Source organism: Syngnathus typhle, linkage group LG9 (genome assembly GCF_033458585.1).
Source record: "Syngnathus typhle isolate RoL2023-S1 ecotype Sweden linkage group LG9, RoL_Styp_1.0, whole genome shotgun sequence".
Classification (NCBI taxonomy): domain Eukaryota; kingdom Metazoa; phylum Chordata; class Actinopteri; order Syngnathiformes; family Syngnathidae; genus Syngnathus; species Syngnathus typhle.
Window position 1 is genome coordinate 15,010,908 of NC_083746.1, and position 27,245 is coordinate 15,038,152.

The 27,245-nt window shown below is 45.2% G+C and overlaps 1 protein-coding gene across 14 annotated transcripts in view; it reads left to right on the forward strand.

Annotated features, from left to right (window-relative positions):
- The first annotated feature begins 1,004 nt into the window (after positions 1-1,004).
- Positions 1,005-27,245, forward strand: part of wdr4 (WD repeat domain 4) — a 124,016-nt gene continuing 97,775 nt past the window's right edge. For 4 of the 14 annotated variants that reach the window (XM_061287430.1, XM_061287432.1, XM_061287433.1 and 1 more), the window contains exon 1: positions 1,015-1,733. In XM_061287430.1, coding sequence (XP_061143414.1) covers positions 1,651-1,733 — 83 coding nt within the window. In that variant the 5' untranslated portion in view covers positions 1,015-1,650. Of the gene's footprint in view, positions 1,734-27,245 lie in introns of all 14 variants that reach the window. The other 10 variants (XM_061287421.1, XM_061287420.1, XM_061287427.1 and 7 more) reach the window with 8 other exon arrangements.

Genomic DNA, 27,245 nt, shown 5'->3' on the forward strand with positions numbered 1-27,245 from the left:
GCAACCTAGACACATAGCAAAACTGGGGACGAGACATGACAAATCTCCCCCGAAATAAAACTCACCTTTCTTCTTGTTTGTTGTCAATCGCGCATCGCATTCAGCCATCCTGCCCAACACACTTAGTCAAAAAAATCCATAATTGACGACACATCGTTTGATGCGATGGTGCAATCCTTGATGGTGTGTTATTGTCAAATATTGTTTGTTTTTAATCTCCATCGCGGACCGGACGTCATACGGAGGCCGCCATTACAGATGCGCAGAAAGTATGCGCAAGACACGTCAGCTATATTAAGAGCAAGATATGTTTTCTTCCTATTAGTTTCAATTCACAGTTTAATTAGCAGTTTCAATCAGCAAATAACAAAATGCGTATTACAGGTAATATTTTATTTCACAACACTTTGCCTTGTTCCTTTCGTCTCTGCTGTTCACTTCAAACACGCTCCATACGACCGCAATGCTCTTGTATCAGACGCTCGCTCGATCACCTGCTAGTTTGCTGTCTGTCACAATGTACCGTACACAAATCCGAAACATTTGTTGCGGCTCCGAGTCACGAGGAGGGGCTAGTTTTGGTTTCCAAGGGTGTTTTTATTCCTCTTCAACGTCTCTCCCATACAGAGCCGCCTTTTTCACGTCCGCAGCCCATGCGCGCACGGAGCGCGGTGGTGCGTTTAGGGGCAGTCGGAGAAATCAACGCCAACAAAAAAGATTACATCCAGCCTAGTTAAGACCATACCAAAGACTATAAAAATGGGACCCATTGCCTCCCTGCGTGTGTGACGATCATTGGGACTTAAAAAAAAAAAAAAAATTTTTTTTAAAGAAATTCATAAAAATTGGGTGCGTATTATACATGGGTACAAGCATTTTTCCAGCATCAGCATGCCATTCTTAGGGTGCGTACTATACATGGGGGCGCACTATACACGGAAAAAAACGGTAATTATATTGTTGCTTTTTGGTGAAGTGAATGAGTGTTCCGTCTGTACGACTGGTCTTTGAATGCACCCCGCTTCAATGGCAGAACGCGGATGAATTTAAAGACATCAAATCAGAATAATCCTTTATAAAACTTAAAATTGACTGACGCAAACGTGAGTTCTTTATGTTTTTATTGAAAACAACATAGTGCTGACGCCGTACGACATCGGTTTTTCGCTTTCCAAATAAGGCGTGCGCGTTCCCGCGGCAGGGTAATAAAATATCACGGGGGAACCAAATCTAGCACAACAGGGGAGAACCAAATCAAGCACAACAGCACGGTAAACGTCACCGGACCTCTTAAAGGGACTGTAACTATAAAGTGAATCAGAACTGTAAAGATGAACGGCATAACATTTAACAGAACACACATATGATTAAGTGAATTATGTCATCAGTAGAGAAAGCACTACAGTACCCACATTTCTGACGTTTAACCGTCAAAGACGCCGTTTGAAAAGCTGTTGGGTTGCACAATCTACAGTTATTTCAAAGTTGTCGCTCCACTGACGACGTGACGTGCACACTCCTAACCAATAGGTGGAGAAATGCGCCACTTAATTGTTTGCCAACCGCCTAAAAAATATCACAAAAGGAGGAAGAAGAAGCTGCCGGTTAGCTGCAATAGCACCAGAAGCGCGTGTAGACAGAAATACAGACATGGCTTCTATTGGTGTTTGTGGAAAGTGGATGTTTCTATCGTGTGGCACAAGATTGATAGCAGCTCACATCAAGAAGGATAGGTGAGTACAGTTTAAAATGCTTGTGGTGAAACAAAGAATGGTCGCTCATTCACTTAATGCGATTGGCTAATAGGCGATTCTGTATTACTTTGCGTCGGGTTCAAATCCCGCGTTATACTGTTGTTTGTGTGTGCGTGTGTATATCTGTATACTATACGCGCACACACGCACACGCACGCGCACGCACGCGCACGCGCACGCGCACGCACACACGCACGCACACACACACGCACACACACACGCACACACGCACGCGCGCGCGCGCACACACACGCACACATGACCCCTGCTTGGCCAGCCTTCACAAATGGGGCAGTAGTCCCACCCCACTGTGTGCTTGTGGAGAGGAGCAAACCATGGAATACATCATAGAAGTTTGTCCTCTCCACAGACTTAAAGGAGGGTTAGTCACGACACTACAGTCACCCTCCATACAGCTGACCAGGAGGCAACTGCTTGGCTTAGGGACTTTGCATTCGCTAAATAAAAAATATATATACAGAACTGTCTCAGAAGATTAGAATATTGTGATAAAGTTCTTTATTTCCTGTAATGCAATTAAAAAAAACAATTGTCATACATTCTGGATTCATTACAAGTCAACTGAAATATTGCAAGCCTTTTATTATTTTAATATTGCTGATGATGGCTTACATCTTTAGAAAACTCAAAAATCTCAAAATATTAGAATATTTCTTCAGACCAAGTAAATAAAAGATTTATAACAGCAAAACAAAATCAAACATTTGAAAATGTCCATTAATGCACTCAGTAATCCTTTTCCACGGATTACTGCATCATTGCGGCGTGGCATGGAGGCAATCAGCCTGTGGCATTGCTGAGGTGTTATGGATGCGCAGGATGCTTCAATAGTCGCCTTAAGCTCCTTTGCATTGTTGGGTCTGGTGTCTTTCAGCTTCTTCTTCACAACACCCTACAAATGTTCTATGGGGTTCAGGTCAGGAGAATTGGCAGGCCAATCGAGGACAGTAATGCCATGATCAGTACACCATTTACTGGTGGTTTTGGCACTGTGGGAAAGTGCCAGATCATGCTGGAAAATGAAAATCCTCATCTCCATAGAGCATTCCAGCAGACGGAAGCATGTAGTGCTCTAAAAACTGCATTTACTCTGGACTTGATGAAACACAGTGGACCAACACCAGCAGCTGACATGGCTCCCCAAACCATCGCAGACTGTGTGAACTTCACACTGGATTTCAAGCAACTTGGATTTTGCTCCTCTCCAGCCTTTCTCCAGACTCTGGCGCCTTGACTTCCAAATGAAATACAAAACTTGCTTTCGTCTGAAGAGGACTTTGGACCACTCTGCAACTGTCCATTGCTTCTTTTCCATAGCCCAAGTCAGACTCTTCTTCCGTTGTCTTGAGTTCAGTAGTGGCTTGACCATGGGAATACGGCTTGTGTAGCCCATTTCCCGAACACGTCTGTGAACAGTGGCTTTTGATACCTGGACTCCAGCTTCAGTCCACTGTCGTTGAAGCTACCCCAAATTTTGGAAGCGACTCTTCTTCACAATGCTGTTCAGGGTGTGGTCATCTCTCTTGGTTGTGCAGCGTTTCATGCCACATTTCCCCCTTCCAACAGACATTTTGTGGATGTGCTTTGAAACTGCACTCTGTGAACAGCTTGCTCTTTGAGAAATTTCTTTTTGTGTCTTACCCTCCTGATGGAGGGTGTCAATGATGGTCCTCTGGACAGCAGTCAGATCAGCAGTCTTCCCCATACTTGTGATTTAGTTTACTGAACCAAGATGTGTTTTTCAAGGCTCAGGAAGTCCTTGCAAGTGTTTCAAGTTAATTAGACGATTCAAGTGATTAGTTGAATACCCTACTAGTATACTTATATTTTAATATTTTGAGATAGGATATTTGAGTTTTCTTAAGCTGTATGCCATAATCAGCAATATTAAAATAATAAAAGGCTTGCAATATTTCAGTTGATTTGTAATGAATCCAGAATGTATGACATTTTTGGTTTTTTAATTGCATTACAGAAAATAATTAACTTCATCACAATATTCAAATTTTCTGAGACAGTCCTGTACAGTATGTTAAAATGCTCTCAATGGAGTACCCATAGAAAGACACCAGCAGTCTCTGTGTGATGCTGTACCTCCTGAGCACCCTTAGGAAGTAGAGTCTCTGCTGGGCCTTTTTACCAGCTCAGAGGTGTTCACACTCCAGGTGAAGTCCTCTTCGGTGTGGACTTCCAGGAAGCGGAAGAAGGACACCCTCTCCACACAGACCCCATTGATGATTAGTGGTGGAATGTCTGTTTTTTCCTCCTAAAGTCAATGACCAGTTCTTGGGTTTTAGCTGTTGTCAAGTGACATGGTGGTACGAGATGGTGTAAAATTAGGTAGTGAATTTGGCCCAGGCACATTGGCTATCCCAAAACATGTAGTAGTTCAAAATTTAGCCAGGTGATGGTGTTAAAGCTTGACATAGGGGTGACTTGATGGAAATGAACAAATCCATCCATCCATTTTCTGAACCGCTTAGTCCCCACGGGGGTCGCGGGCGTGCTGGAGCCTATCCCAGCCGTCATCGGGCAGTAGGCGGGGGACACCCTGAACCGGTTGCCAGCCAATCGCAGGGCACACAGAGACAAACAACCATTTGCACTCACACTCATACCTAGGGACAATTTGGAGTCTTCAATCGGCCTACCAAGCATGTTTTTGGGATGTGGGAGGAAACCGGAGTGCCCGGAGAAAACTCACGCGGGCCCGGGGAGAACATGCAAACTCCACACAGGGAGGGCCGGAGGTGGAATCGAACTCGCACCCTCATAATTGGGAGGACACGACCTGTTCAAACACGTAGCAATGCACAATTTTGGAATATGAATTCGCTATGCCATAATTTTAAGATGCAACAGCTTGAGCAATATCAATATATGTGTTTAGGTTGGAAGAACCCATTATTGTGTTAAGTACTATTATGTGTTGAGATTGATCTTTATTAGACAAGATATATGTGATTCATGTTGCAATGTTTTGTCCAACCTGTATTTAACATTGGTGTTCCATCCATACCTGAATGCATTAAGTTGAGAGGAGACTTAAGGGCTAATACTAAAAGTAAAGAACGAGCAAAACAGGAAACATGTTTCCGGTGATTGCTGCTTGAAGCAAGGTTGCCAAGACAACTAGTGGTTTCTAGCTGGCCTGGACAGGCATCAGCTAAGGAACATTCTCGAAACTTCCAGAAACTTTCACGAAGGCCACCTGACGTGCCGGATGATGTAATTCCGATTAGCTAATGCCAGAAGCCTATAAATAGGTTGCCCGGACGCAGAGCGGGCGCGCTTCTTCCTAGTCAGGGCGATGGCCGTGACGCTGCCCGGAGTAAAAGAACGAAGATGGATTTTGCATTCTTTTTGAGATTGAACCAAAATCTACTAAAATGAATTTCCAGAGTCTTCGAATTGGACTTTGTCAAATTTTAAGCTTCGAGGAAAGCAGGGGAGAAAGCCACCGGGCTGAAAAGGGGAAGTCGCCACTTTTACTTTCTCCTCATGGCCAGACCTTTCCTCTTTTTTAAACAGAATTCGGATTTTGGAACAAAGGAGAGCCAATCACTCGACTTGTTCAACCAAATAGGATTTTAGACCTTTAGTCTCCTCTCTTGTTCTGTCTGGGTGAGTCTTGTTATTTTGTTTTTTCGACTTGCAATTCTTTTTCTTGCTTATTCATTAAATCTCTTCTTGAGCCTTAATTCGGTATTGATTATTTCGTATTAACTATGTCGAGCATGGTTTTTTATGCGGTAATTACAACTTTGAAATGTCTATTTCCCTATCATAGTCATTCTTTAAATCCGTTCAATTCTTTTTAAAGTGAAGACAACTTTAATCCTTAACATCAGGAATTGTCAGATCTGGTTCGAAGTAGTTATCTTGAGCTCAGCTAGGGTGAGGGCGCTCTAGTAAATTAACGAATCCTTGAGGTCTTAACAAAGGCATCTAAAAAATATCCGTAACGTAATACCAGCATCAAGCAACCGAAGGGAGCCATCATTACGGCGTGGTCATACCGGCGACTTGCCTCGAATTGAGTTACTCGGCTCGCGCGTCGGATGACTTGAAAGAGGTTGGCGTCGTATAGAAATTAGATTGATTCTGGTAGAATTAATTTAACTCGGGTGGTCAGCTACAGACGAGTCCCTTCGCCCCGTCTTATTGAACCCGTTACTGGGGAGCCGGAGGCACTTCGATAAAAAGTGCGCGTTTGACACTGTGTTTAGGAGCAGATTGTTCTCTTCGCACCACTCCGACAGCTGCACCACCTCGTCCCTGTAGGCAGACTCATCCCCCTCTGAGATGAGCCCCATCACGGTGGTGTCATCCGCAAACTTTACAATGGTGTCGCTGCGGTGGGCGGGGGTGCATGTGTGTGTAGAGCAGGTATGGGCAAACTACGGCCCGCGGGCCACATCCGGCCCACGGGACAGTTTAATCCGGCCCGCCAACCCTGAATAAATTGTATTATTAAACATTTTTTGGGTCATTTTGCCTGCAATGACTGTTTCCCCAGTAGATGGGGAATCGCTCGCCTGCGCATTTACTACCGGAAGCCGTGTCAGAAAGTGCGTGTACGTACTCAGTAGTACGGACATGCCGCACTCGTGCTCTATTTGTATCAGTGCCGAATCTAGAGCGTGGGCTGTGACGACAGCATTCTTGTAATTCACGCGCTGAGCTTTCAGATACAGTTTTACGCTAAAGCCACCCACAAACCTTCCCCTGGAATCCTTCTATTAAAATGAGTCGCCCAAGGAAAAGCAAGGTGGACACAGTGCCGAGTGTTTAAAAGAGTGGCCAATTTGGCTCGACGTACGTGACGTGACGTTCAGTCACATCAACCCGTCACAGATCGAGGTAAACGGACCAACACCTCGGATCTCTCCTAAGAATTGCCACAACAAATTTTACTCCAGACTCCAAAAGGGAGACCAACAACACTGTTCCCACTGAAAATGAAGGAGAGGCTCTCAAGTTTGTTGTACAAAAAATCCATTTTGAATATGATTTGTACACATAGCAGGGATTGAAACTAGTGACCATTCTCATTCTCTGCAGGATGCTCGAGGACATTGATGCACCACCTGTTTGCGACTAATCTTAACCTGTAAAGTTCGTAAGGCTTACTTTAAGGAAGTGTTTCCCGTTTCCTTACCTCTGTTACCAGGTGTTTGTGAGTTAAAGCTCTGCTCTGATTTTCAGATACCCCTCACCGTGTTGCTGTTTTGATTACTTTATTTGGACGTATGCTTTCACCGATTCTTCAAGATGATATATTTGGTCAGAATGTTTGCCGTTTGATGTGATCTCATAAGATAAACATCTTTCATTATTCTGGCCCTCAGGCACTGAAGTGATGGAGACTGTTATTCATAATAACAGTGTCGTATTTTATGAGAAGCACTGATAGCAGTTTATTAGTGATTTTTTTTTAACGCTGTTAATAAATTCATTTGTTTTCAAAAAACTTTTTTTGAATATCCATGCTTTACTACCGACTAAAGGCCAAAATCTTTTACGCAATGACCTTTACAGGTCGCTTATATTACTTCAACAAACACTACATCCATCTGCTCCTGGTTCGGCCCTCCGGTCCAAATTTAGAACCCAGTTAGTTTGCCCACCCCTGGTGTAGAGCATGTAGAGCAGTGGATTCAGTATGCAGCCCTGTGGGGACCCGGTACCAAGGCTAAGAGGTGTGGATGTATGACGGCCCATTCTCACCCTTTGGCTGCAGCCTGTCAAGAAGCTCTTAATCCACATGCAGGTGTTGTGTGCAAGTCCCAGGTCCCCCAGTATGTCCCCCAGTCTGTGGGGGAGTATGGTGTTAAAAGCAGAGCTGAAGTCCACGAAGAGCATCCGCACATAGCTCCCAGGCTGCTCCAGGTGGGACAGCATGGAGGGCTGTAGCTACTGCTATTAGCCCTGTAGGCAAACTGGTGGGGGTCAAAACCTCAGAGCAGGAGTGATGTGATCTGACCCCGGACCAGCTTTTCAAAGCTCTTCATCACCACCGGGGTGAGTGCGACTGGCCGGTAGTCATTAAGGCTTGTGATATGGTGTTTCTTGGGCAGGGGGACTATAGTGGAGGGTAAGGGACTGGTTGAAGATCTTGGTGAAGACCCCAGCCAGCTGATCTGCGCAGTACTTCAGAACACGCCCAGTGACGCCGTCAGGACCCGCAGCCTTCTTCGGGTTGATGGTCCGCAGCGTGCGCCTCACCTCGTGCTCTTCCACTGTCAGGGTGAAGCTGCTGCGGACTGTGGGATGCGATGTGGCCGCTTCAGGTGGCTCGGACTCGAACCGGGCAAAGAAGGTGTTAAGGGCTTCTGCCAGTGAGGCGTCCCCTTCAGCAGCTCCGATGGTGGTCCTGTAGTTAGTAAGATGCTGGACTCCCTGCCACACCTGCCTGCTGTTGTTGCTGTCCAGGTGATCCTGAATCCTCCTCGCGTAGTCTAGCTGGGCTTCTCTGATGCCTCTCCTCAGGTTGGCTCTGGCTGTGCTGTAGAGAGCCCCATCCTCAGATCTCAGGGACAAGGCGGTGTCCCTCTCCTCCAGCAGCCGAAGGACCTCCCGGGTCATCCAGGGCTTCTGGTTGGGGTATATCTGTATACGTTTGTCCACCGTGACAGTGTCTGTGCAGTGCTTGATATAAAACAGAAAACTGTCTGCGAACACGTTCAGGTCCCGGTGTTCGAAGATGTCCCAGTTAGTCTTGTCGAAGCAGTCCTTCAACTGCCGAGAGCGTCATAAGGCCAGGTTTTAACAGTTGTAGTGATGACAGGAGTAGATTTCCTGATGATGGTATATGCAGGGATTAATAGTAGTGATATGTGGTCAGACTGGCCGGGGTGAGGTAGCTGTTTTTCCCTGTAGCCTAGCTTGATGTTGGAGTAGACCTTCTCCAGAGTGTTAGCTCCTGTAGTGAGACATTTAACGTGCTGGTGGAATCTAGGAAGTACTGCTTTCAAGTCTGTATGATTAAAGTCCCCTGCTATGATGTGGCCTGCGTCAGGATATCTGCTCAGCTGGCTGCTAATACTGCCATGTAATAGTCCAATAGCTATCTTAGCATTAGCCGCCGGAGGTATGTAGACAACAGTCGTCATGACTACGATAAATTCACGAGGGAGGTAAAAGGGCCTACATTTAATAGTCGCATACTCCAGGGTCGGGCAGCAGTGACTGTCTACAGTCACCATATTAGTACACAAGTTGTTATTGACTTACATACAGAGCCCCCCTCCCTTGCTCTTGCCGGAGTTCTCAGTCCTGTCATGAAGCTGTGTGGGGTAGCCTGCTAGCTCGATAGCAGAGTTTGGTATGAGTGGATGAAGCCAGGTTTCCATGATCAGCAGCATCCAGCAGTCGTTCACGGTCCGGTTCGCTGAGATCTGTAGCCTTAGTTTATTCATTTTGTTAGTGAGAGACCTGGCGTTGGTGAGAAACAAGCTAGGGAGCGGTGGTTTGAACGGCCGCTTCCGTAGCCTGGTTAGCGCGCCGGCCCTGCAGCCCCGCTTTTGCCTCCTCTCTCTGCGCCGCCTTCGCTTTCTTCCAGCGGGGATGGTGATCCAAGGGGAGCCGGGGCGCCTGATGATATCCTCCGGTGTGTTTTGAGAGTGGTGAAACTCCACTGTGACACTCAAATCGCAGCAAACTCCTATCCTGAGGAGCTCCTGCCGGTTGTAGGTGGTGTATGATCGACAAACAGTGAGTACAAACACTAACAAAAAACAAACTGCGTAGATCGGAGAGCACTGAGCCGCTGCAACTGCGTGCACCACTATAACAGTCAGCTGCACTGCAGATTTGGAGGTGCTGACCCTCATCCCGACTGCGTCACACTCTGCTGCGAACCGCTCAAGTGAGAGCTGGAGATCATGGCTTGGAGAGGCCAACAGCACCACGTCGTCTGCAAAAAGCAGAGATGCAATGCTGAGGTCCCCAAACCGTACACCCTCAACGCCTCGGCTGCGCCCAGAAATTCTGTCCATCAAACCTATATGAACAGAATCAGTCACAAAGGGCAGCCTTGGCGCAGTCCAACCCTCACTGGGAACGAATCCGACTTACTGCCGGAAATGCGGACCAAACTCCATCGATGATACAGGGACTGAACCGCCCTTATCAGTTGGTTCGGCACCCCGTACCCCCGAAGCAACCTCCACAGAACTTCCCGAGGACACAGTCAAACGCCTTCTCCAAGTCCATAAAACGCATGTGGACTGGTTATGCGAACTCCCACGCACCCTCAAGGATCCTGCCGAGGGTATAGACTTGGTCCACAGTTCCACGGCCAGGACAAAAACTACGCTGCTCTTCCTGAATCCAAAATTCGACCTCCCGACGGGCCCTCTTCTCCAGCACTCTTGAATAGACCTTACCAGGGAGGCTGTGATTCCTCTGTAGTTGGAACACACCCTCCGGTTCCCCTTCTTAAAGACGGGAACCAATACCCCAGTCTGCCAATCTAGAGGTACGGTCTCCGATGTCTACGCAATTTTGTAGACACGCGTCAGCCAAGACATCCCCACAACATCCAGAGCCTTTAAGAACTCCGAGCGGATCGCATCCACCCCCGGGGCCTTGCCTCCGAGGAGTTTTTTAACTACCTCAGTGACTTCGACCCCAAAGATTAGATGGTCCACCTCCAGGCCCTGCTTCCACTATGGAACGCGTGGTTGGAATTGAGGAGGTCTTCTCTCCACCGACTCACGACGTCCCGAGTCAAGGTCAGCAGCACGCCATGGGTATCAGCTTGATGGCATCCCTTACCACAGCACACCTGCGTGAAGCTGGCCCCCCACCCCACGCAAAATTTAAGGAAAATAGTTTGTGCTTTGTTTGGGCTGGTTTGTGCCGTAGAAATTTTTGTTTGTGCTGCTACGGTTTTTTAGTTATGAAAGATTATTTCATAGGTTATCCTGACTTCACCCAGCCCCCCATCTGCTCCAAATAAACCCAAAATGGTACCGTTCGTTTGTGCTCCGTTTGTGCTGGTTTGGGTTGCAAAAACATTTGTTTGTGCTGCTACGGTTTCGTAGATATTACACATTTAATTTATAGCGATGTTGTCACCCAGCCCACCATTTAACTCTAAATGGACCCAAAATGGTACCGTTCGTTTGTGCCGGTTTGTGCCGCAAAAACATTCGTTTGTGCTGCTACGGTTTCATAGATATTACACATTTAATTTGTAGTGATGACGTCACTCAGCCCCCCATTTACCTCCAAATGGACCCAAAATGGTACCGTTCGTTTGTGCTGTTTGTACTGCAAAGACCTTCGTTTGTGCTGCTACGGTTTTGCAGATATTACACGTTTAATTTATAGCGATGATGTCACCGTATTTCGTCACGAATTTCAAGCTCTTGGAATGCCCCTGATACAGGACAAATACAAGGTAAATATGTTCTTAGAGAAAACTTTCACTGCAGGAAATGGCTTTTAGTATGAGGATATTTCTAAAAATATGTTTTTATTGTGCTCATTGATTAATTTCCCTGTTATAAATAAGCCTATATGATAATTTTTTTAAATTACATCAGACATGAAAAAGGCTCACCGCAACCTAAATACCTGGTGAGTCTACCAACGTTCGGCCGGCTGGCTGTCCGAGGACGGTGGATGGGGCTCGGTCATGGCTTTTACGCACGCCCGGTCCTATTCTATGGAGCTGTCTTTCACCTCCGTGGTTGGAAGTCGAGGGCCGGCGCTCAGCCGGGCGGCTGTCCGAGGACAGTGGATGGGGCTCTGTCATGGCTTTTACGCATGTCCGGTCCTATCGTGTTATGTGTCTCGTCACCGTGGGATAGAGAAAAACGTAATTTCGGTCTCTTTGTGTGTTGTGACATGTGGAGAGATTGACAATAAAGCTGACTTTGACTTTGACTTTGATTCTATGGAGCTCTCTTCCACTTCCGTGGCTGGAGGTCCACGCCGCCACACGCCTGTAAGTTTGTTTTGTTAAATAAAGAGCCGTTTACCAAACCCATGTCTTTCCTTTTTTTTCCGTGTATAGTGCGCAAAATTTTACTAATTTATTGTCCTAAAATCTGGGGTGCGCATTATACATGGGTACAAAAAAAAAAAAATTTTTTTTTTTTTTTTTTTTTTTTTTTTTAAGTCCCAATGATCGTCACACACGCAGGGAGGCAATGGGTCCCATTTTTATAGTCTTTGGTATGGTCTTAACTAGGCTGGATGTAATTTTTTTTGTTGGCGTTGATTTCTCCGACTGCCCGTAAACGCACCGCCGCGCTTCGTGCGCGCACGGGACAGCAAACGAGCAGGTGATCGAGCAAGCGTCTGATACGAGAGCATTGCGGTCGCATGGAGCGTGTTTGAAGTGAACAGCAGAGAAGAAAGGCAAAGTGTTGTGAAATAAAATGCACAGAACGGATGCGCAAGACACGTCAGCTATATAAAGAGCGAGAGTTGTTTTCTTCCTATTAGTTTCAATTCACAGTTTAATTAGCAGTTTCAATCAGCAAATAACAAAATGCGTATTACAGGTAATATTTTATTTCACAACACTTTGCCTTGTTCCTTTGGTCTCTGCTGTTCATCCTAAAACACAAAGGCGCTCTTTAAGCAATGCGACAGTGAGCGCCCGGCGCGCTGCGGTTGCGCGACCGCACCAAATTAAGCTCCCTGCGCAGTGCGCACTGAGGTCCACTTAAATTTTAGAAAGTACATCAGGACTTTAAAAATATCTTCTAAATTTCAGCGACGGCTCTGTCACACTAATCGACCAGCCCGGTGCAGTTGGGCGGTCGGCGGCGCGCTACGGTTGAGCGTTCTCTCGCACGCTTTCTCTCTCGCTCTCTCTCGCTCTCGCACACACGCAAACCGGATATCATACGGAGGCCGCCATTACAGATGCGCAGAACGGATGAGCAAGACACGTCAGCTATATAAAGAGCGAGAGTTCAGTTCTCTACCTAAATCCGTATTACAAGTAATATTTTATTTCACAACACTTTGCCTTGTTCCTTTCTTCTCTGCTGTTCACTTCAAACACGCTCCATGCGCACGGAGCGCGGTGGTGCGTTTATGAGCAGTCGGAGAAATCAACGCCAACAAAAAAAATTACATCCAGCCTAGTTAAGACCATACCAAAGACTATAAAAATGGGACCCATTGCCTCCCTGCGTGTGTGACGATCATTGGGACTTTAAAAAAAAAAAAAAAAAAAAAAATTAAATTTTTTTTTAAAAAAAATTCATAAAAATTGGGTGCGTATTATACATGGGTACAAGCTTTTTTCCAGCATCAGCATGCCATTTTTAGGGGTGCGTACTATACATGGGGGCGCACTATACACGGAAAAAAACGGTATATAGTAGATCTGTGGAATAACGACAAGGCTGACGTCAGGGCGCATGCGCGGCGATGTTGACAAAGGACGAGGAGTTTGATCGATGAATTTAATGATTTAGAGTGCACAGATGGTTTGATAACATTATTGCTTATATAATAGTTATTTGATATATAATTTATATATCGTTGTATGGGCCTGTGGAATATTTTGAAGGGCAAGAGCCGTCAGCGGCGCGCACGCATCGTGTTGACAAAGGACGATTGATGGATTTAATGAATTGGAGTGACGCAGATGGTTTTATTAACGTGTTATTTATGTAATAGTTTTTTGAATAACTCTGAATTTTACGTCGGGGCCGTTCTCAGCTCTTAGTTTGTGTTTATGTCACGTTAGCATACCTATCGTTTAGCCTGTTGTTGCTCGTTCATGACTGTTCTTGGTGTTGGATTTTGTCGAATAAATTGCCCCCCAAAATGCGACTTATACTCCGGAGTGACTTATATATGTTTTTTTTCACTTTTTTGGGCATTTTATGGCTGGTGCGACTTATACTCCGGTGCGATTTATAGTCCAAAAATTACGGTAAGTAAAATGTGTAAAAAAGGGTTCATACAATATAGAATTAAAAACCCCCAGGTAGTCGGAATAGCTAGTTAGCTAACATTGTCATAGTAGATGTGTGTAATTTGCACAGACCAAGAAAACTACATTTCTAAAGAAAGCATGCTTTAATACATCTTGATGTCAAAATATCTTTCCCTTTACATCATTTTTTCATCTATGCATAGCAATTATAACTAGAATTTGCAATTCCTGAAGGAATTGCGTGTGAAGGTGACGAAGTTGAATAAATATTGAAGGAATGCTGCAGAATGATGTTGAAACAAGTTGAATCGGTGGAAAAATGTAGAAATGAGGGAAAAAAGAAAAAAAGAAAAAGGAACTGGGTGTGAATTTCAAAATAAAAGATGAGAAGTTTTTTGTAAGTTGTGGAATAGGTAAAAAAATGATGAACAGTTGAAAGTTGGAATGGGTTGAATCGGTTGAAAAATGTAGAAATGAGAAGGGAAAAAGGAATTGGGTGTGAATTTCAAAATAAAAGACGTGAAGTTTTTGGTAAGTGGGAAATTGTGGAATAGGTAGAAAAATGATGAACAGTTGAAAGTTGGAATGGGTTGAATCGGTTGAAAAATGTAGAAATGAGAAGGGAAAAAGGAATTGGGTGTGAATTCCAAAATAAAAGATGTGAAGTTTTTGGTAAGTTGTGGAATAGGTAGAAAAATGATGAACAGTTGAAAGTTGGAATGGGTTGAATCGGTTGAAAAATGTAGAAATGAGAAGGGAAAAGGGAATTGGGTGTGAATTTCAAAATAAAAGATGTGAAGTTTTTGGTAAGTGGGAAGTTGTGGAATAGGTAGGCAAAAGATAAACAGTAGAAAGTTGGAATGGGTTGAATCGGTTGAAAAATGTAGAAATGAGAAGGGAAAAAGGAATTGGGTGTGAATTTCAAAATAAAAGATGTGAAGTTTTTGGTAAGTGGGAAGTTGTGGAATAGGTAGAAAAAGGATGAACAGTTGAAAGTTGGAATGGGTTGAAAAATGTAGAAATTAGAGTAGAAAAATGAAATTTTAGAGAATTTTGGTTGAATTTCAAAATAAAAGATGTGAAGTTTTTGGTAAGTGGGAAGTTGTGGAATAGGTAGGCAAAAGATGAATAGTTGAAAGTTTGAACGAGTTGAATCGGTGGAAAAATGTAGAAGTTAGAAGTGAAAAACGAAATTTTATGAAATTTTGCAAAATTTTGCAATATTTTATGCAAATTTTAAAAGTGAAAACGTGAAATTTTTGAATTTGGCAAGTTTGGGAATGTCCCCAATGTGATTTGAATGTGTTGAATCATGTGAATTTCAAACTGGAACAACGTAAATGTGAAATGTTGAATCCGCCATTAAGAATGAATGGGGCAAAAATCGCCATAAATTTGTGAATTATGCGAAAACGGAAAATTTTTGGAATGAGAAAAATGTGAGCACCCATGCCATGAATATTTGGAATAAGTGAAAAGTGGAATGGAGTGAATCGGTTCAAGTACGTGGAACTAGTTAAGCGCCAAAGAAAGCTAACGGAAAGCTAGCGCAAAATGTTGTAGAATAACAATAGTGTGAAGGTCTTCACCTTCACACTAAACAGGAATAACAATAGTGTGAAGGTCTTCACCTTCACACTAATAATAAAGGACAGGAATAACAATAGTGTGAAGGTCTTCACCTTCACACTAATAATAAAGACGGGAATAACAATAGTGTGAAGGTCTTCACCTTCACACTAATAAAGTATAGGAATAACAATAGTGTGAAGGTCTTCACCTTCACACTAATAATAAAGGACAGGAATAACAATAGTGTGAAGGTCTTCGCCTTCACACTAATGAACACGCACGTGTTATTTTAATAATTCAAGTAATGAATCCAGATTATATCTATTTGTCCTTCAACTAGATGCCCAAACAACCAGCAGTAGACAATGATTTATTTGTTGCAGTTCTCTGCTCATCAAAAGAGGCCATACTTGAAAATGGTAACATAGCCACTCCAAGCGCTACTTTGTGGACAGATCTGAGTGACCAGTTGGAAAAGATGTCTGCAAAGGCTCTGTACACCTTTGTAAAAACAAACAGACACAATATCTGGTCAGCTCTGGGATTCAGTCATGATGAAACTGATCCTGAAACTAGCAGTGAAGCAAGCTCGGAATCAGGCCCCTTTAACCCTGAACGATCATTTCAGCTCCATATTCCTTTTGACAAGTGGATGGAATTTCTACCGGAAAAGGCTGAATACAAAGATAAGAACTGTCGAACCCCAAAAAGAGAATACCGTTTTTTTCCATGTATAATGCGCTAAATTTAACTAATTTATTGTCCTAAAATCTGGGGTGCGCATTATACATAGGTACAAAGTTCTTTTTTTTAATAATTTCTTTTAATCCGGATATCATACGGACGCCGCCATTACAGATGCGCTTTCTTCTCTGCTGTTCACTTCAAACACGCTCCATACAAACACAATGCTCTCGTATCAGACGCTTGCTTGCTCGATTACCTGCTCGTTTGCTCTCACAATGTACCCTACACAAATCCAAAACATTTCTTCGCTATTGAGTTTGCTAGCGCATGCACAGTGATACTGACCGGCAGAATAACATCCGGTTGTTCCCAAAGATGATCTTTTTTCTGAAATAATTTTACGTTTACGGACTTAAGTAGGAGTCAAAATTTGGGTGCGTATTATACATGGGTACAGGCTTTTTTCCAGCATCATCATGCCATTTTTAGGGTGCGTATTATACATGGGGGCGCATTATACATGGAAAAACACGGTATACAATTTTGAAGCATGGCACTTGGACCCACATCATAACAGTTAAAATTCCTTGCACATTTGTTTTTAAAAGAGCCAAGGTCTATCCATTGGTCTCAAATAATTATATGGAAATCAGAGGATACTGGAAGGAGTGTTGTTGGAATAATTTAGCGGTGAAGCTTTGGCCTGCCAGAACTGGGGCCATATATTTTACGAGTTGAACTCTTTTCGTTCAACTAAGTTTTTCTTATCTTATTTAGTTCCAGGGATGTCCTTTGACTCCCAATCAGTTTTATGTATCCTTCCTGTCCTCTCATCCGTTTAACTGCTGTAAGAGGCCTTCACCAGCGATGAGCAGAGATCCTGTGCACAGGCAAAATGTTCATTGTTTAGTTCAAATGAACTTCTGCCCATTTTGTTTAACTGTAGCTTTGATTCATAGATTGTTGTTGATCGGAACTGGTTTTCTTTGGTAAATGTTATAGAAAAGCCGTACAGTTTGAAGTAGTTGTATATAAGTTATCCCATATTTACTCAATGTTTGTTTACACACTGGTAGTTTCTATCTGGACAATTGCGTGTGCAGGTAGCCAAGGAACTTTGTGAGGGCAGGATGGAACCACATGTATGGCGAGCATCACAGGCAAATAAACTGATGGACTTGGGAGATTCTGAGCAAAGCCATCTGCCAAATTTGGCAAGGCAAAACAAGAGAAAAATGATTTGGCATTGGGTGACAAAAGTCCAATTTTCTCATTGCAGCTGTTGAAATACAGTGCACCTCACAGCGACAGCATCAAAGACATTGGACTTGACAAGTTTTTCTGTCAGTATTGGAGTCAAACACAAATGCATGTGTACAAGACCAAGAAATCTCACCCAATAATATGTGTTGATGCAACTGGCTCAATAATCCAAATGGCATGTCTGGCCATATCTTCCTGTATCAGGGTTTTTTTTTTTTTCTTTTTCTTTTTTTCTTGGTATGGCGCCGTGAGTGGCTGCCTCCCAGCAGTGTTCTCTCTTTTCCACTTTATTTCCTTCTTTTCTCCTTTTTATTTCTGTCTTTTTGTCCATTTGGCGATGCTGGTGCCTTCTACCGCACCTCGGTATCTCTTCGGATCGGATATTTTATTATTTATTTATTTTTCTTCCTGGGACCGGGATCATCGGTCGAGGCCGGCTGTTGGGTTCACAACATTTTTCTGAAAATGTGCTGGTTGGCCGCTGTTACTTTTTTTCCTTTGTCTTTTAGCTTTGATTTGCTTTGATGGCTTTTATCTTGAGCACTTTCTGACTTTCTTTGTGGCGCCATTGTGTGGCAGCCTTATGAGAGCCTATTGAGTTGCGCTCATGCCATCTGTGTGTCTTTTGTATACCCACTCTGTGGTATGGATACTGCTGGGGCCTGAATTACCCCACCCCTGGGGATCAATAAATATTCAATCAATCAATGACAGGGAATACCAGCTCCAGTGTCCCAGTCGGGCAGATGCTGTCAGAGAAGCATGATGTTAATGCTATCACACAGTGGCTGAAGGAATGGATCCATGCAGGTGCACCTGTTCCTAAAAAAGCAGTGAGTGACATTTCTCTGGCGATTCTTGGAGCTCTAGTAGAGGCTTTTACCCCTCATCCTGATCTGAAGAGCTACATCAATGAGTGCTTTAACATTTTACATGGGAATCAACCTGGACATCTACCCCCATGTTTTGTCAGGGTAGATGTAGCACACTGCATTAAGATGATCTGCCGATGGGACTGCCTTAAAAACAAAATACCTCGTGTTAAGGATTTCTTTGTCAGGTCAATAGCACAGCTTCTTAAGTCACAATGTTTGCAACATGCAAAATAACTTCTTCGTGCTATCACCATTGTGGCACTGAGTGAAACAGAGGGTAATGACAGTTCTGGAGCCCCTATCTCATCAGAAAAGTGCAAGAAATACTTGAGAGTGCAAATCGCAGAAGAATTTGTCCCCATTTCAGATGAGGAAGTTGAGGGACAAGAACCAGGTGATGCATTAAATCAGTACATCCAGACTAATGTCCGACAGTGGGTGACAGAAGTATGTGAGGAGAGCAGGTCACTGCCATGGCTGATGGGGATCGAGACAACATCCACTTCCTCCCTGAGATTATTCCCCACATAACAAGACTTGGAAGTTACTTGTCACTCTGGACAGCAATAATGGTCCCTCTCTTTAAAAGCACTAGCATCACTGCAAGTTCCGCAGCTGTTGAAGCAGAGTTCAAAAACATAAAAAGAGGCCTTTTCAAGCATGAAAAGCCTACCTATTCGTGTGGACCGGTTTGTTGCCAGTCATCTTTCCTTCATTGAGGGAAACGGGAAAGAAAAGTAAAAAGGATGTGTGTGATGCCACGACTGTCAAAGAGCCTGACAATGTCTGCACTACTTCTCAAACTGAAATAGTAAACAAAAGGGAAAAAAAATCTCATCCTGGAGGGGAGCCAGATGCATCTACTAACAGTCTTCCAATGGCTGACAATGCAGTTGAAAACTGGAGAGGTTAAGCGGTTCCACCGAAAGGTCCTGCAGGCCTGTGGCATGGCTTATATTCAGACTGCTGCTGAAGAGGGACTCAGCCTTCCTGACTCTCTCTTCCTCAGGCCAATTGAAAATCTTTCCCAGTGTCCCTCTGCATTCAAAACACAGGACAACAGTACAGGCAAGGCTTTGTGTTCAGGGAATGTTACTCACAGCTACAATCTGGGAGAGTTTGTGTGGATTGACACTGACCTTGGTAGCAGTTGCAAGGAAGTTGCCTTGCTGCACTGCTGCTCAGAGGAAAAAACTCCAAGGGGTCATCAACACAGCACAGAAGATCATTGGCTGCCCTCTCCCCACACTGGAAGACCTACACAGAACCCGCTGTCTCAAAAAAACACAGAACATTCTGAAGGACACTTCCCACCCTGGCCACTCTCTTTTCGAACTGTTGCCATCAGGCAGACGCTACATAGCAATTAGGTGAAGGACTAGCAGATTTGCTAACAGTTTTTACCCTACAGCAGTAGTCGCATTGAATACAGCTAAACATAAATGATTATGTCTGGGTATGTTCTTCTGTGGGTTTTAGCTTGTATTTGTTTTATAATCTTTTTATTCTATTTATTTTTTATCTAATGCGCGGATCGGTTGGCACTTTTTAAATTTCGTTGTACATGTGACAATGACAAATAAAGATCTATTCTATACTATTCTATTGCTTGAATTTCCCTCCAGTCTGGAGCTAAAAGAGAAGACTTTGTCTTTGAACCAGGACTGACCCAGGATTATGTGGCATACTGCAGGAGGACTACATATGGCTGGGAGTTGTATAATGACCTGGGAAGTGGAGTGAAAGCAGCATCAGTAAATACTAGATCTTCCCACATGCTGTGTTCTACACAGTGCAGTGATGCATTGTTTGAATTGTTGAAAAACAGTGTTGATAATGTTCCCTTTGACAAACAAAGATATTGTTAGAGTGGTGCTCACTAACTTATTTTGCAAGAACCACACGAAGACAAGTTAGTCGTTTTGGGCACCTGCAGGCGGAGAGTTCACTCGTCGCTGTGCTTACAGCGATGGTCGAATGAACTCAGCTCAGTGACCTAGTGGTTAGAGTGCCCGCCCTGAGACTGGAAGGTTGTGGGTTCAAACCCCGGCCGGGTCATACCAAAGACTGTAAAAATGGGACCCATTGCCTCCCTGCTTGGCACTCAGCATTAAGGGTTGGAATTGGGGGTTAGAAGGAGTGGAGCTCTTTACAAGCCCTAGGCTTCGTCTCCCTCATTGCACAGTTATTGATATAATAATATGTGCTAAACAATAAACTAATCAAAAAAAAAAAAAAAAGTCTGACTCTCGCTTCCCACAAGAGCATCTTTATTAAGAGAAAAAGGGTGGGGGTGACAGTGGACAGAATAGATAAGTTAAAGCCCTTGACCTCTAGATTAGCAGAGCAGGGGATGTTTTACGACATTGTGTAGGATGGGACAAGCTAGGTTATTTATTACTGGTTACACACCAACATAAGCATAAAACTAATCTACTTACCGTTTTTTTCCGTGTATAGTGCGCAAAATTTAACTAATTTATTGTCCTAAAATCTGGGGTGCGTATTATACATGGGTACAAAGAAAAAAAATTTAATTTTTTTTTTGTTTTTTTTTTAAAGAAAGTCATGGTACAACATAACCAACAACAGGACTGACCGACAAAGTCGTGGAACAAAAAGACAGGGTGACATTACCAAAGACAGGAACCATCATCATCATCATCATCATCGGCGGTCACTCGGGACGAGTATGACGGTCTTCTTCTCAGGGTCATCTACTTGTGGGTCCGCAGGTGGGCGTAGAGGCCGATCCGGGATCCACATATTTTTGTGCAGTGTGGGCAGGGGAATGTGGTGGTGGGTTGTGGTCGTGCTGGAGCCTGTTTTTGTCTTTCCTTTCGGAGTTGTCGTTTGGTTTCTGCGACACGGCGGAGTTCCTTTTCGTGATGTGCTGCACCTTCTTGCACCGCTGCCCTCCAGCAGTTCCTGTTCAAGGCGATGCGCTCCCAGTCCCGAGATGTTATTTGGAATTTCTTGAGATTGGTCTTGAGGTTGTCCTTAAAACGTTTCTTTTGCCCGCCCGGGGCTCGCGGACCTCTCTCCAGCTGGGAGTATAACATCTGTTTGGGGAGGCGGGTGTCAGCCATGCGGATGAGATGTCCTGTCCATCGGAGTTGGTGCTGCATTATTAAGGTGGTGATGCTCGGTATCCTGGCTTCCTCCAGAACGCTGATGTTTGTGCGTCTGTCCTCCCATTTGATCCGGAGTATTTTCCTCAAGGTTCTCTGGTGGTGTTGTTCAAGAGCTCTTAGGTGCCTGCTGTAGGTTGTCCATGACTCTGCCCCGTAAAGTAAGGTGGGGAGAACCACAGCTTTGTAAACCAGGAGCTTGGTGTCAACCCGGAGGTCTCGGTCTTCGAAGACTCTTTTCCGGAGTCTGGCATACGCTCCACTGGCACAGCTCAGGCGATGGTTGACCTCGGAGTCAATGTCCGCTTTGGAGGAGAGAAAACAGCCGAGGTAGGGGAAATGGTGAACATATTCAAGTGCAGTGTTGTCCACATTTATGATGGGCGGAGTAGATGGCTGGTTGGGTGGGGGTTGATGTAGCACCTGGGTCTTGATGTTCACGGTCAGACCCAGGGCTCTGTATGCCTTAGCGAAGGAGTTCAGGATGCCCTGGAGGTCTTCTGCAGAGTGTGCTGCTATGGCATTATCGTCTGCATACTGGAGCTCCACGACCGTGGTGGTTCTGATCTTGGTTTTGGCTTTGAACCTGTTAAGGTTGAAGAGCCTGTCATCAGTCCTGTACCATATTGGGATTCCGTGTGGTAGTTATTTGTTGATGAGGTGGAGTATGGCGGCAATGAAGACAGAGAACAGGGTGGGTGCAATAATGCATCCCTGTTTGACCCCTGTCTCTACAGTGAAAGGCTCAGTCAAGGAGCTGTTATTGAGCACTGTGGCTGTCATTCCGTCATGTAATAAACGCAGTATTCTGACGTATTTGTCCGGGCAACCATACCTCAGAAGAATGCTCCATAGGGCCTGGCGATCCACCGTGTCAAAGGCTTTTGTAAGGTCTATGAAAGCCATGAACAAGGGCTGTTTATGCTCACGGCATTTCTCCTGGAGTTGGCGTGCTGTAAAAACCATGTCTGCAGTGCCTCTAGATGGGCGAAAACCGCACTGCGATTCTGGGAGAATTTCCTCAGACAGTGGCAGTAGGCGATTGGCAAGAACACGAGCAAGTACTTTGCCAGCTGTTGAAAGGAGCGAGATGCCCCTATAGTTTCCGCAATCCGCTTTGTCCCCTTTCTTGAAAATGGTCACTATCAGAGCATCCCTGTGCTCCGAGGGGAGTACTTCTTTTTCCCAGACCTTCAGAAAGAGGGAATGGAGGTGGCGCTCGAGCTCTAGTCCACCTTCCTTTAGGACCTCAGCTGGGATCCCATCTGGCCCAGAAGCCTTGTTGTTCTTCAGGCTCCTGATGGCATCTTGGACCTCTACTAAAGTGGGAGGTTCACCCATGTCTTCCCTGATGGGACTCTGAGGGATGTGACTGAGGAAATCCGACTGAGTTGTGCTGTCACGGTTGAGGAGTTCCTGAAAGTGCTCTCTCCACCGGTTGTTTATGGACTCATTGTCCTTCAACAGCTCCTGCCCGTCTTTAGAGCGTAGGGGTTTTTGGCCGCGATGGCTTGGGCCGTAGACAGCCTTAGTAGCGCTGAAAAAGCCTCTGGTGTCACCAGAGTCTGCCAAACTCTGGATTTCCAGTGCCCTTTCTGTCCACCAGGAGTTTTTAATCTGTCTCGCCCGGCTCTGGACGTCAGCCTTGGCTTTGGAGTGGGCCTGTCTCTTTGCTGTGCAGGTGATGTCATTTTGCCAGACACGAAAGGTTTCCCTTTTCTTGGAGATGAGCTGTTCTATCTCTGTGTCGTTCTCATCAAACCAGTCCTGATGCTTTCTGGCCTTGTACCCGAGAGTGGCACGGCAGGTGTCGAGGATGGAAGACTTGAGCAGGCTCCAGTGTTCTTCGATGTCCTCAGGGTATTCCTGAATGAGGCTTTCTCCAAGAGAGGCCTGAAACAGCTGCAGGGCGGCAGTGTTGTTCAGGGCCTCAAGGTTTAGTCTCTGCCGGCTCAGTTTCTTTTGCAGTCTCCTCTTCCTCTTGAGTCTGATGGACATCGTGGATCGTATCAGGCGGTGATCTGTCCAGCAGGCCTCTGAATCCATCATGGCTTTTGTGATGGTCACGTCGCGCTGATCCCTGGCTCTGACAATGACATAGTCAATAAGATGCCATTGTTTAGAGCGAGGGTGTCTCCATGAACCCTTGAGTTTGTTCTTCTGGCGAAAGATGGTATTCGTGATGGTAAGGTCATATTGAGCACATTTGCTAAGAAGCAAAACCCCGTTGGAGTTGATGGTTCCAATGCCTTCCTTTCCAATGGTGCCCTTCCAGAGGTGGTGGTCCCGGCCCACTCTGGCATTGAAATCTCCCAGTATAATAATCTTGTCCTCTTTGGGGATTTTTGACAATAAATCATCCAGACAGGCATAGAAGGCCTCTTTTTTGTCCTCATCGGAAGCAAGGGTAGGTGCATAAGCACTAAGAACTGTTGCCGTCTGGTTGTTGACCAGCACCAGACGGAGGGTCATCAGGCGCTCACTGATTCCCACAGGGAGTTCAGAGAGCTGACTGATCAGTTGGTTCTTGATGGCAAAACCAACCCCATGGATCCTAGGCTCATCTGTGGCCTTTCCTTTCCAAAAGAAAGTGTATCCACCCTTTTCCTCCTTCAGATGACCTTCCTCTGCCCGCCGGGTTTCTGAAAGAGCAGCTATGTCAATCCGGCATCTTCTCAGTTCCCTGGCAATGATGGCGGTTCTCCTCTCCGGCCTATCACTGGTTACACTGTCCATTAGTGTGCGCACATTCCATGCTCCAAAATTCATGTTTCTGTGTTTTCAACCGCATATTGGTGATCCCTCTGAACGCGGTAATCCAGTCGGGAGGTTTGAGGCAGACTATGTTTAGGGCACCTTTTCTAGCCCCTTCCCCATCAGGGGTGAGCAGAGTGGATCCTAAAAAGGGCTGCTCAGTCGTGGATGCAGCTACCGAAGAGCTCTATCTGCCTCGGTCCAAGAGCCCAACGATCATCTAAACATCCACCGCCTGATGTGCCAGCTTGTGACTAGGGGCTTCCAGACTTCACAATCCTGCCCCCGTTGCCACTTACTGGTCGCCACAGGACTTTAATCCGGGATGTAAGGTGGATTCCCTGAAAAAGACGCCTGTGCGTGACTTTGTTTAAAGTGGGGAGACTGGTGCACAGACAGTCACCACACTGTCCTTGACAGATCGGGGTCAGAGTCCAGTGGCAAGGAGACCAAGACGACTGGTGACCCTTTTCTGCTGCAGCCTTCATCCGCCTTCCCAGCCGTTGTGACGCCACCCCTCAGGTCAGCCATCATCCTCCGCCTGGTCCACCGTTGAGGTCTTCACTATTTACCCATAGCTGGAGCTGTTTACCCACAGCCGGGACAGTGGTTGATGGGCAGTAGGGCGTGTCCACACACCGGTGGGCCTACATGCCACATCTCTGGGGCCCACTGCTGCTCCGAGATCCTGCACAACTTAGCCTGGGACCGCAAGGAGCCAGTTACCGTGTGTGGCCACGAGGAGGCGTGTGCAAGTCTTGGCAATGGAGAGGCTGTGTACCGGCTGAGGAGACTTACACACTCGGCTCCTCTTTTCACCCCCGGAAACAGAGGGCTAGCCGGTGGCGGTAGCTGAAAGCAGAAAAGTGGCAAGCAGAGGCAGCATGCAGCATGCACAAACTACAGGCACTACTACTCCAACACTACTGCATTGACGCATCACACGCCCTGTGCGCTGATGGAACACACACACACACCAAAGACAGGAACAGAATGACAGTAACACATGCAATGATCCAACGGTGAGCGAGGGGCAGACAGGACTTAAATACAAAACACGTTACATCGATTGAGGTGGCACAGGAAGAGAGGGGCGACGCGAACAGAAACTATGGCAACCTAGACACATAGCAAAACTGGGGACGAGACATGACAAATCTCCCCCGAAATAAAACTCACCTTTCTTCTTGTTTGTTGTCAATCGCGCATCGCATTCAGCCATCCTGCCCAACACACTTAGTCAAAAAAATCCATAACTGACGACACATCGTTTGATGCGATGGTGCAATCCTTGATGGTGTGTTATTGTCAAATATTGTTTGTTTTTAATCTCCATCGCGGACCGGACGTCATACGGAGGCCGCCATTACAGATGCGCAGAACGTATGCGCAAGACACGTCAGCTATATTAAGAGCGAGATATGTTTTCTTCCTATTAGTTTCAATTCACAGTTTAATTAGCAGTTTCAATCAGCAAATAACAAAATGCGTATTACAGGTAATATTTTATTTCACAACACTTTGCCTTGTTCCTTTCGTCTCTGCTGTTCACTTCAAACACGCTCCATACGACCGCAATGCTCTCGTATCAGACGCTTGGTCGATCACCACCTGCTCGTTTGCTGTCTGTCACAATGTAGCCTACACAAATCCGAAACATTTGTTGCGGCTCCGAGTCACGACGAGGGCAAGTTTTTTTTATTCCTCTTCAACGTCTCTCCCATACAGAGCCGCCTCTTTCCCGTGTGCGCACGGAGCGCGGTGGTGCGTTTACGGGCAGTCGGAGAAATCAACGCCAACAAAAAAAATTACATCCAGCCTAGTTAAGACCATACCAAAGACTATAAAAATGGGACCCATTGCCTCCCTGCGTGTGTGACGATCATTGGGACTTAAAAAAAAAAAAAAAATAATAATTTTTTTTTTTTAAAAAATTCATAAAAATTGGGTGCGTATTATACATGGGTACAAGCTTTTTTCCAGCATCAGCATGCCATTTTTAGGGGTGCGTACTATACATGGGGGCGGACTATACACGGAAAAAAACGTTAGGTTATTACCGGTTACATACATTCCAACATAATCATACGATCAAGATAGTTTTGGAAAACCCTGACATATATCTTTTCACGTTTTCAAGTTTATTTTTCTGGCTGTCATCAACTTCACATACATGTATTAACCCGCTGACCATCGACGGTGCTGTGGTGGAGAGAGTGAGCAGCGCCAGGTTCCTGGGGGTGCACATCAGTGAGGATCTCTCCTGGTCCACCAACACCGCATCACTGGCGAAGAAGGCCCAGCGCCGCCAGTACTTCCTGCGGAAACTCAGGCGAGCGAGCGCTCCTCCGGCCGTCATGACTACATTTTACCGTGGCACCATTGAAAGCGTCCTCTCCAGCTGTATTGCTGTTTGGGGTGGCGGCTGCACTGACTACAACTTGAAGGCCCTGCAGCGCATAGTGAACACGGCTGGTAAGATTATTGGTGCTTCACTCTCCTCCTTGAAAGACATTTACATCTCCCATCTCACTCGCAAGGCGACCACGATTGTGAGTGATGCGAGTCACCCCGCTCACTCTTTGTTTGATCTTCTGCCCTCTGGGAAGAGGTATAGGAGCCTGCGCACCACCAGACTCAACAACAGCTTCATACTCCAGGCTGTTAGGATCCTGAACTCGCTTCCCCTTTCTGCGTAGCGTCCTGTACTTTTGCGCTGTGCTTACGGTCTGCTGTATGCACACTGGCTCCGTTTTGCTCCTCTTATTTATTGTGTTATCTGTTTATTATTTATTCATCACTCTTATTATCTATTGTTTGTGCCTTGTTTTTATATTGTGTCGTTTACTTGTATGTCTATCGTGTGATATGTCTCGTCACCGTGGGATAGAGAAAACGTAATTTCGGTTTCTTTGTGTGTCTGACATGTGAAGAGATTGACAATAAAGCTGACTTTGACTTTAAATTGTTCCATTAATGTATGTTTTGGAACGGACATAGACTCACCAGGTATTTAGGTTGCGGTGAGCCTTTTTCACGTCTGATGTAATTTAAAAAAATGATCATATAGGCTTATTTATAACAGGGAAATGAATCAATGAGGACGATAAAAGCATATTTTCAGAAATGTCCTCGAACTAAAAGCCATTTACTGCAGTGAAAGTTACTGTAAGCTAAAAAAAAAAAAAAGGCTAAGAACATATTTACCTTGTATTCGTCTTGTATCAGGGGCATTCCAAGAGCTTGAAATTTGTGACGAAATACGGTGACATCG